This window comes from Vollenhovia emeryi, unplaced genomic scaffold (genome assembly GCF_000949405.1).
Source record: "Vollenhovia emeryi isolate VEMERY1.0 unplaced genomic scaffold, V.emery_V1.0 DF939344.1, whole genome shotgun sequence".
Taxonomy (NCBI): Eukaryota; Metazoa; Arthropoda; class Insecta; order Hymenoptera; family Formicidae; genus Vollenhovia; species Vollenhovia emeryi.
This window is the reverse complement of record NW_011967022.1, coordinates 104,364-115,559: the sequence shown is the minus strand read 5'-3', so window position 1 is coordinate 115,559 and position 11,196 is coordinate 104,364. Positions and strand designations below refer to the sequence as shown.

Genomic DNA, 11,196 nt, shown 5'->3' with positions numbered 1-11,196 from the left:
CGTCGATCCGCTTATCGAAATTTGCTATCACATCTCGACACAACTGCTCCTGAATCTCTTCAATGTGGCGTGAAATTTCGTCTTTGAGTTGCTGGATGGTGGTAGGCTTGTTGGCATAGACTTTACTCTTCAATTTGGGGCCATTTGAAGAGTAAAGTCTATGCCAACAAGCCTACCACCATCCAGCAACTCAAAGACGAAATTTCACGCCACATTGAAGAGATTCAGGAGCAGTTGTGTCGAGATGTGATAACAAATTTCGATAAGCGGATTGACGTGTGCCGCCGGAGCCGCGCCGTGGCGAACATTTGGCGGATATTATCTTCCATACTTAATTGTAATGGCCTACCAAACATGTTCTATTAAAGAAATTTTCATTTTTGTACACCACCGATTTTTAATTCACGATTAACATCATTCCTTCTTATTGAAACACCCTTTATATGTACATGCCGTAAGAAAATTCATACAATTTCTTTCTGCTAATGTAAGACAGTCGAATATTCGTAATTTTCCTGCAGCTAGAAGAACTGCGAAAGTAGTTTTGTATGTTTCTGTTCAAAATTTTCCACGCGTATTACCAATATTCCGAGCGTGTTCGCGCGTTACGAAGAGAACGCTCCTGTGTGGAGGGACGTTGCGCTCGATGTGATACGTCGGCAACGCTTTGACGACGTAGGTAAGCGTAATTCTCTAGATCCCACGGGTCCACGTAATGACGACCGCCGGTGCTTCCAAAACTGCCGGGGGTTGATCTTCGTGAGTCGGCTGAGTTCCAGTAAATTGACGATTCCGCCGGCATCTTTCTTATATCTCTCCCACTTTCTCAAGGACGCGCTATATATTTTAGCAAATTATTTTAATTCAATTTTTTTTCTGAAATGTGTTTCAATAAGTTTTCTTTCTTTTCTATAATCTCAGTCAATATACATATAGAAAAAAAAAGTTTTGTATTATAATGTTTTATAAAACGTAAAATTATAATTTACAATGACATATTTATATTTTACACACACACACACACACACACACACACATACACACGTGGGCGCGCTTGAGTATGTATGCACATGTGCGTATGCGTATAATATAAGCAATTTTTTCTCAATCTTTACAAAAAAAAACAGTAAGTACAAGTATATTTTTAATAACTTTTTAATTTTTTTCTTTTTCTATATGTGCCAAGTTCAGTGATTACACAAGAGAAAAAAATATGTGTGGTCATATTTTCTATATTTTATAATTACATATATTTATACATATGTTTTTATGAAATTTTTTAAACTTTTCTGGGTTTTTATTCTTTCGGGTTACATTACAGGTCCTTTGACAAGGTTTAAGGAATTCTTTTGTACAATACTTAATTCATATTAATTCATCAAAGCACATGGAAAAAAGGGTTTTGTTGAAATTTATAAAAATTATGCTAGCTATAGATCTGAGAATGATTACGTTGAGTCCTGAAAATAACTAACTGTAGAACGCTCGAGTATGATGATAATGTTGCAAAAATTTTTGACAATCTGGTAACCAGCCCAAACGTCCAATGTAATTATTAAAACATTTGTTGGTCCTACGTAATTATACATAAATATGTATGTACCTATAATTTTTTACATTTCATCAAAACCGTTCTTTCTAGGGAATATCAGCGAATTAATAGTCCACAAGCACTATCATCTTTTTTAAATTTAAAATTAACTTTTAATTATTCCTTCTTCTTCCACTTGTTTGGAAAATTACTTTACCTGACAGTAAAAATATTCTTGTCAATTTTTTTCCTTTCTTCCTTTGCACGTAATATCCTTACGTAAAAAAATTGATTCTATTTGTGTTTAATTCACATCTATTTTCACACTGAATAAGTTATACATTTAACACATTCTTCTCATTTTTATTGTTTTTCTCACTTTTTTTCACGTCCAAGATAATCGTATTATTAGTTTATTACAATATATTGCACCACTCAGATATTCTTTATCGTTATATAAATCGTGAGCAAAATCACAGTCAGCAGTTTATGATATTTCGTGTGTGTTAAACAACGCGGATTCAAATCCTTTTTCCTTCTTTTCGCACGGCGACGACGGCGTGGAGGAGTACGTTGTACGCACCGCGGATGCAATTTAACGAATGCATTAGCCTCTGCGGCTGCAAAAGCAGAAATGTTTTCCGCGCTGCGCTCTTTGCGGTGAAATCTCGTAGACTTTCACGCCCGTGCGCGCGAACTTCGTGGCCTAATCATCGTATTCCGAGTCCCATGACGGATGATGCATTGAGCGGAACAAGAACAGCGCGAACACGCGCGTATGTTATTCTAAGATGCACTACTTTCGAAAGTATGTTCGAACGATTTGAATTTTTACACGATTTAGATTTCAACATTTCAAACATTTTCGTATGATTTTCTTTTTTCAAAAAAGCGATTCGAATAATTATATCGCAATTTGTATCTTCGGAAAAACTGGATTGTTAGTCCTTAACTGTATATAAAACTGAGCTAGACACACGGATCTGAAAATAATTTGTATTGGATAATCAAAATAATTAAGTAAGATGTTTAAAAGTGATTATAATTTTACAAAAAGTTTTGACATTCTAACTACCAGCTTGAGCGTCTAATAATTATTTAGGTAGTCCAACATAACTATTTTTTTAAAGTGTATCTAGCCAAATTTTCAGATACTTTAACAAAACCGTTCTTCCCTATGTGCACATTCATATTTATACTATATATATTTTTGGATTTTTATATTATTAAACTTAGCACTGTTTTTATATGTAAGCGCTTTTTTATCGAGCTTCTAGATATGCACAGTTGTCTTAAATCTTTAAGTTTATATTAGAAACAAAGGAATTAGGATTTTAATAGAAGTGAGAAATAAAAATGCATTTTTCTTAAATTTTTTTTAGCACATAAATTAACAACTCAGATTGCTTTTCGAATAGCTTCTCATTATTTGTCCGTATTATTTGTCTGCTTATCAAATAAGAAAGAAAGGAAGACAAAGAGAACTGAGTACAATATCAATTATAAGTTTAAATTAAAAATTATATTAACATTATGTACATTTTCGCGTAATTTACTAATAAAATAACTCTTAATATTCTTTGTTGAGATAAGAAAAAAATCCCGATAAAAAATTTTATGAAAACAATTATACATGTGTATTTCCTTTTTGTATAATCTCCGTTCATACATATGTATGTATACGGGAAAAATAATTGAGATTAAAAATTATTTAAAAGGTTAATTCGAGTAGTTTTTTTTAATAAAAAGTGAAGTTTAAAGAAATGGGGAAAAGTTGCCCACATATAATTACATACAGATGTAATATATAAAATATGATTACATACGTATTTTTCCTGCTCCATACCCGTACGATGCTACGCTTAAGATAACGAGGCAAAACATGATATGGTGAAATTTGTCTTGAAGAACTTTTACAGCGATCAAACATGCAGTTGCTATTTAAGAAAATCATCTTAAGTTCACAAAAACATAAACGGTCAAAATTAGCTCAGCACCGAGCGTCCCCCTTCAAACTTTACAACTTTTATCGTACGTTTTTCCTTTAATTTTTTCCCTTATCGAGTTATTGGATCATACTGTTGTAGATAACACACCCTGTATATACAGTATTGTATGATCTAATCGCATTTTTATTTTCTAAAAACAATGCAAAAATTATTTTTCTGATTATCCTTCAAATATTCTCCAATTTTTTTTATATACAGGGTGTACTAAAACCACCGGATATCCTTTTAATAACAGATTCTTTAGAAAATCTCAAGACAAAAATTCTAATACAGAAATGTCGAGGTTACAATAGTTTTTAAATAATGAGCGCGTATGTTTCACCAATGATAGACCTGAGATTTCGCGCGCTCAGGCACGGCGACGTGACAAGTGACAAAAAAGTGTTTGTATGAACGTCGCCCTTTTTAGCACAGTAGCAACCTTCTTGGTAACCGACATTGATCGATCACTTTGACAGCTACAACATTTTGAAGTTACACGTTGCAAATTTCTACTTGAATTAAATAAGAAGGGCGACATTCATAGGAACACTTTTATCGTATCGCCGTGCCTGAGCGCGCGAAATCTCAGGCCTATCATTGGCGAAATATACTCGCTTATTATTTAAAAACTATTGTAGCCTCGACATTTTGTATTAGAATTTTTGTCTTGAAATTTTCTAAAGAATCTGTGATTGAAAGGATATCTGGTGGTTTTAGTACACCCTATATACATATATACATATATAGACAGAAATTATACTAGATAAAGAAAACAAGCAGATATATTTTAGAAATAATTATACGTATATATTTTTACATACATTTTTTTTACCAGGAAGTTACGTGTCATGATGATAATACCATCTAAAGAAATCTTCTAATCCTTATCTGGACTTACGATATTTGTGAAAATTTTTTAATAATATTTATTTTGTTCGATATTAGGAATAAGAGATAACTATTTTTACTTATCAATTTCTAGATAAATTTTCTAATCTCGAATTTTTAAATACATATATATTTAAAGCTTCAAAGTCTTGAATTCCGAAAATCTTACGATTATCCTAGATCTCAGTTTTTTAATTCTTAGGTCTTTGAATTCTTAAGTTTGCGCGAACTGGATTTTAATAATGTCTAAAGACTCCAATCTTAAATTATAAGATTTCAGATCCCGTTAATCCCTTTTCACATCATCCGATCGTTTCTAATTTTTTATTTGTATCAGATTATCAGGAACTTTAAAGCGTTTCAAGTTCTAGAATTTTCAGTTTTCTGTTGCAATGAATATGGTTAAATTTGTCTTGAAGAACTTTTACAGCGATCAAACATGCAGTTGCTATTTAAGAAAATCATCTTAGGTTCACAAAAACATTTCGTTTCAAGTTCTAGAATTTTCAGTTTTCTGTTGTAATGACAAAATCTTTTGTAAAACTTATACCGTAAATTTTAACAAAAACTTAAGGAAATTAATATAAAAATTGAAACAGGAAACTTATAGTCAACCCGACTGGCTAGTTATTTAATTAGTTTATTACACAAACGTTTAGACCCTATTCTTTTGGGTCTTTTTCGAGTGATACTGCAAATCATCAACAACGCATTGTGTAATAAACTAATTAAATAACTAGCCAGTTGGGTTGACTATAAGTTTCCCGTCTCAATTTTTAATCATTACTGGTGACAATAAGCAAACTCTCCTTTCGGAAATTAATATATATGTATATATACGTGTATGTACACCGCGCGCACGCGGTGCGTGTGCGTGTGATATCACATAAAGACCGTGTGTGCAAAGGTATATTCTTGAGATTTAAAATAAACATAAAAATTGAAATAAAAGTTAGAATTTTTAGAATAAAACACAATACACGGAACAAACTTTTTTCATGGCATATATTTTTTATGTATTGAGGGGATTCTAGAGTGATTCTGCACTTTATGCACTTTTTGCATCTAAAACTGTCAATTCATGAAAACATTTTGTAATATGTAAAAGAAGTTTAACAAAAATCTATTCATTCGAATAAGTTATAGATTACATAACTTATGACTTATTCTAATGAATCGATTTTTTTGTTAGACCTCTAAACTTAATTTCAATGGTATCGTGCTGTTCTCTGATTTAATCTGATTAGTGGAAACTAGCCGGTCTGTACACAACATTTGTGTATTACACAAATGTTTTCATAAATTGACAGTTCTAGATGCAAAAATTGCAAAATCACTCCAGCATTCCCTTAATGGTAATCGATTTTTTTTTTAAGAAAATAATATCTTTTATACATAGTATTTCAATTTTGATGATTATTTTACATATATAAATATTAAAGTAAGCTGAAAGAAAAATAAAATATTTTATTTCAATAATTTGTTAAATATTTCACATTTTATTCCGACATATTCTAATCCCAAACACAAAATGTAAATCATCGACTTTCCATGACCTTACTTTAATACTTTTGCATGAAGAATCGATTAATGTAATAAAAACACGCAATAAATATATCGAAAAGAAAATATTATACATATATAGATTTATTCTTAACTCTTTCACTACAATGGAACACTTTGCTGTCAGAGAGAGTACAAGACGCAAGTGTGCTCTGTCATGCAAAATGTTCAAGCTTGTTACTTAATAATTTTTGTTCGATATGACTATATAAATATCATTATCCCATAACTTAATTTCACTTAACTTTTGTAGCGTGGCAAATGCGTATTGCATTATAATAATTGTTCGTAGCAAAAGAGTTAAAAATATTTTGTCTTCTTTACCCTAATCGACCTCCTAATCAATTCCTTTCATTATTTTGTCCATAAAGATATTAATTTTTTGAGGGTATGCACCTCCAACAAAAGATGTAGACACGCACATATTCACTGTGGCATGTATACCTTCAATGTACTTTTCTATTTTTTGTCTACTATAAAATAATTGTTTTTAAATAAATAAGTTTAGGAAAACATCTAGCGACACTCTAGTAAGAATTCTACGCCCAGCTAGATGTATAATCGTCTGATATCTACTCGATACGGAAAAGAATTCCGACCATACAGATGCAAACGATTAACAATATCACGCTGTTATATAATCAAAGTTTAAACCGAAGTTATTAAAGAGAGAGAGAGAGTTTCTTGTATATAATTAAACATACTTATTAATCTCAAAACCTTTTAACATCATTATCTACGTTAAATAAAACGCGACTTGTATCGCGAGAACCGTAGAACTTCACTCGTAAATCCAGATAAAGATCAATAACATATCACAGATTCAGAATTATATTTGTTGTATCTTAAGAGTAATGTCATTGGCGGTATCTTTAGCAGTATCACCTTTCAATTATGCGTAACAGGTTTTATTTCGTTCCAATAGCTGACATCAACCCGCTGCTAAATTGTGTCATAAATCGGAACGTAAGTAGTAGACATTTGCTAGTCTCGATTGATTTTCGCTTCCCGAGCACAATAGGTTTTTATTACTTTCATTCATAAATAAACGCGTACGCAAAATTACAGCTGTGTCACAGGAGCCGGGGCATTGACCACAGTTGTTTCTCATCTGGCCTGATCGAGCAATAACGAAGCCGCCATTTCCACGTCGTATTTAGTCTGCTTCAAAGCATTTTCACATTGTTGTCTAGTAGCTAGTCCCAACCTGAAATTGCAATAAAGTTTAATGTACGAAATTTATAATTAACAAAAGTCTATATAAAAAATCGTAGATACTATAAAGAGCTTTTTATTTTTCAAACAAGATTTTGGAAAGAACAAAAGTTTATCTTATATCTCTTCTTGAAAGCAAAAATAATATTGATTTCTTTATAACAATGTTACATGTAAAAATTATTCATAATTTCCTACATACATAGACGAGATATAGGAGAGAATGTCGTAAAATAGTTGTAAAATAAATTAAATATATTCAAATAATCTTTTTTCATTATTTTTTTATACTAGATTTTGATCAACTTTTTTTTTTAAATAAACTTCTTGTAAATTTTTAATATGGTTTGAAAAACAATTAATTTTTATAATCGCTAGTAACTTTTAGTACAATTAACTTTTTTTTAGAACCAAACAATTAAATCATAATCCATTTTTTAAAGAGTTTGAAAACTACTACTAAAAATTGGTTCAAAATACTTTTCAAAAAAAGGATACGTAAAAGTAAAACTCGCATTATTGCAGAATGCTTCAAAGGTGTTGATACTTTTTGAGGTCACAACAATCGCTTACTTATTTAATATTACCTTCTTTTTTTTATTCATTTTCAATGAAGGGTTTTCAATTTCTTGATCGTTTACTTTCAACCAATTCAGATTATGAAAGAATTTGGATGCGTTCCGTTTCACGCATGACGCGTCAGATGCGCATGATGCATTATTTATCTTAATTAACATTTGGTGAATAACAAGGGTAAATAATGCATCATGCACATCACGCGTGAAACGGAACACACCCTTATACGATTCACTACTTTTTCTAAGCATTGAGCCAACTTTTATAAAGTTTCTAATCTCTTTAACAAATGGACTACAATTCAGTCGTTTGGTACTAAAATATTTAGACACAAAAATTATTTTATATGTACTGTCGGCTAAAAATTTGAGAAACCACATATAAACTTTAAAAATATTCCAGTGAAACACTATTTAAAAGTTTGATTGATGCCTTTCTTAATATATTTTCTTAATTTGAAAGGAAACAGATATTATACAATACATTTAGCACAGTTGTGGAAGAATTTAGAATTTCCTGTCAGAAAATTGAAAAAGTAAAAAATAAACTTATTAAGCTAGAATATTTAAATTAATAAAACCAAGTGATTAAATGTACGAGTGCCTATTTTGATCAAAAAATGTTTCAAATCTTTAGCGTCTAATACTATTTTTATCTTATAAAAATATTTCCTTTTCATAACATAAAGTTTGACATTTTATATTAGTTTTTATTTTATGCAATATTAAACAATGAATAAAATATTAAATTGTATCGCCTAAGTTTGATTTCATAGATAAAATCATTTAAAAAAAAACAAAAAGTTGATATGTGAATCAACCAGAAAAAGTAGATATAAGGAATACTTTCTTATACTTTGTTGTACCTGTTACGTCCCGTGTAACCCTTCTCCTCTTTCATATACAGGGTGTCCCAATTTAATGTCCCACCCCAAATAACTTTATTTTTAACTGCAGAAAAAACATTTCAGACAAAAGTTATTCGGTTCGAAGGGGGACACAAGATGATACCATTAGTTTGACCTTGACAAGTTGCATGAAAGTCACGTAAAGATCACCTTCAATTTTTTAAAAGGAGCCCCCTATTGTTTATTATACTAACTTATTCTACTAATTAATATAAATAATTTTTGCCTGAAGCATTTTTCGATTTGTCTAATACTTTGCGAAATATTCAAGAAAAAATTGACAACTTTTTCAATATTAGCTTATGATATCTTGATAACTGTCTGTTGGAGGGAAAAGTAGTACAGGACTTTTTTACTTGATTTGGTTTCAGGAATATGCTGTTGTAAAAGTGTTCCAATATTGTTGAACATACACCAAATTTACATACACAACAATTTTCACTAATTGGAGCATTATTGCAACAGCATATTCCTGAGACCAAATCAAGTAAAAAAGTCCTGTACTACTTCTCCCTCCGGCAAACAGTTATCGAGATATCGTAAGCTAAATATTGAAGAAGTTATAAATTTTCTCTTGAATATCTCGAAAAGTATTAGGCAAATAAAAAAATGTTTCAGATAAAAATTGTTCATATTGATTAATAGAATAAGACTGTATAATAAACAATAGGGGGTTCCATTTAAAAAATTAAAGGTGACCTTTACGTGACCTTCATGCAACTCGTCAAGGTCAAACTAATGGTACCATCTTGTGTCCCCCTTCGAACCAAATAACTTTTGTCTGAAATATTTTTTCTGCAGTTAAAAATAAAAAGTTATTTGGGGTGGGACATTAAATTGGGACACCCTGTATACGCATACCTCTCACTCTGTAGCCTAAATAAATCGTGTGAACTCTCCAGCAGTTTTTAGAAATAAAATTCTTCCTGCCACAAATATATTGATGTGTATATTTATAACTGCAATGTAAGATAAAACTTCCTCTAATGCGAAACGAACATTACTCGTTTTTCTTCCTTTTTTCACCTCTTTTGCAACATTTAATAAAACATTTTGTATCTAAGAATCTAGAAAAGATAGAACTACGATTCAAAAACAGATACTTCGTTTCGCATAAGGATGAAAATAATTAAGAGAGAAGAACAGAAAATCTATCAGAAATGTATTATTTTAAACCTTTTGATTTTTTAAACAAGAATCGATAAAATTGAGGGAAGAGAAACCGTGGACCCTTGTCTCCACCACAATCTTAAATAAGTAAAGCGAACATAGGTCATTTCCGAAACATAAAACTACCGATTGGCCCTTGGAAGACACTCCCACACCCACGTTTTGGATATACAGGGTGTCAGACTCGTTTGTAGCCAACCTAAAAGTTACGGTAGATTGGGTTAAACTGAGAAGAAAAGTCATGTACCGTTGTGCAAAATTAGCAATAGTTATCGCGTAATTGATAAAAACGTCTGGTCGAATGAACGCATAAGGAGCGGAAGGCCGAATCCGGCAGGCATGTAAAATGGTTTATTTGTTTATATCTCCTAGGACACAGTAGCGAGAGGTGGAGTCACGTCGCTCGTCACTCAATGCGTGACTCCACCTATCGCTACCTAGGAGATATAAAAGTGCAGGAGAAGAGATTAAAATTTCAGATTAAAAAGGCTCTTGATTCGTACCAAGATCCCTTTCCCTTCTACGAACAATTATCGAAATTGCTGCATAAAAGAAATAACTCAGCACCAACAACTCAGCTCATCCCTTCTTGACGTCCCTATCCTTCTCTCAGTGAAATTCAAATAATCCTCAATTTTGCTCAACAATATAAAAACATTCTCAAGGACGATCCACGAAGGTTCGCATATAAAATTCGTCGCCTATTCGGAGACGGATTCCCAATAGAACTCCCTAAAAGCTATCCTATCCTCTCTCCCTCCGATACTCCATAACTCTTCACACAGTCAATCTCCGTCCCCGGGTAAAGTGCTTAAGTGCATTGACCCAAAAAAAAGAACTTTTAAGACGATTATAAAACGTAACATACCCCAATTTCATAAGGAGGTAACGAGAATGCAACAATAAGCAGTTCAAGCACTTTAATTATAAGGATACTTGCATAAGATCAAATATTGCGCGATCAAGCTACAAAAGTCCGAACGCGCAACCTACTTTATTTTCCAAGAAGAAGTCGGCAAGTCCTCGGCCCGATTACGAGTAATCTCGATTGAGTACCGAGAACACTGACAACTCGATCATCAGGTTTAAAACCGAAGGAAAGCCCCGAGATCGGGGCATTTGCCTATCGCGCGTCATCCGATATTGTACGTTTACGCGTGAAGCATATTGTCAGTCAGGCCTGTCGTCAACCGATCATTGTAACGATCAATAAAGCCTATCTCAAACAGTGAGTTCAACGGTGTCTCTAGTGAGTGACCTCCGACCAGCATCATCTCCTAAAAGAATCCTTTCTGTTCTCGTAAGAGAACACCTCTCGAGAGAGACAATTAAATAAATACTACGCCGTGCACGGA

The 11,196-nt window shown here is 32.1% G+C and overlaps 2 protein-coding genes across 7 annotated transcripts in view; both read right to left on the bottom strand.

Annotated features, from left to right (window-relative positions):
- Positions 1–891, bottom strand: part of LOC105558443 — a 5,438-nt gene extending 4,547 nt beyond the window's left edge. The window contains exon 1 of the mRNA XM_012006138.1: positions 582–891. Within this exon, the coding sequence (XP_011861528.1) occupies positions 582–802 (221 nt within the window). The 5' untranslated portion in view covers positions 803–891. The remainder of the gene's footprint in view (positions 1–581) is intronic.
- A 4,998-nt stretch (positions 892–5,889) lies between these two features.
- LOC105558442 overlaps positions 5,890–11,196 on the bottom strand; it is a 23,203-nt gene continuing 17,896 nt past the window's right edge. For all 6 annotated transcript variants that reach the window (XM_012006135.1, XM_012006132.1, XM_012006136.1 and 3 more), the window contains one exon: positions 5,890–7,180. In XM_012006135.1, coding sequence (XP_011861525.1) covers positions 7,081–7,180 — 100 coding nt within the window. In that variant the 3' untranslated portion in view covers positions 5,890–7,080. The remainder of the gene's footprint in view (positions 7,181–11,196) is intronic.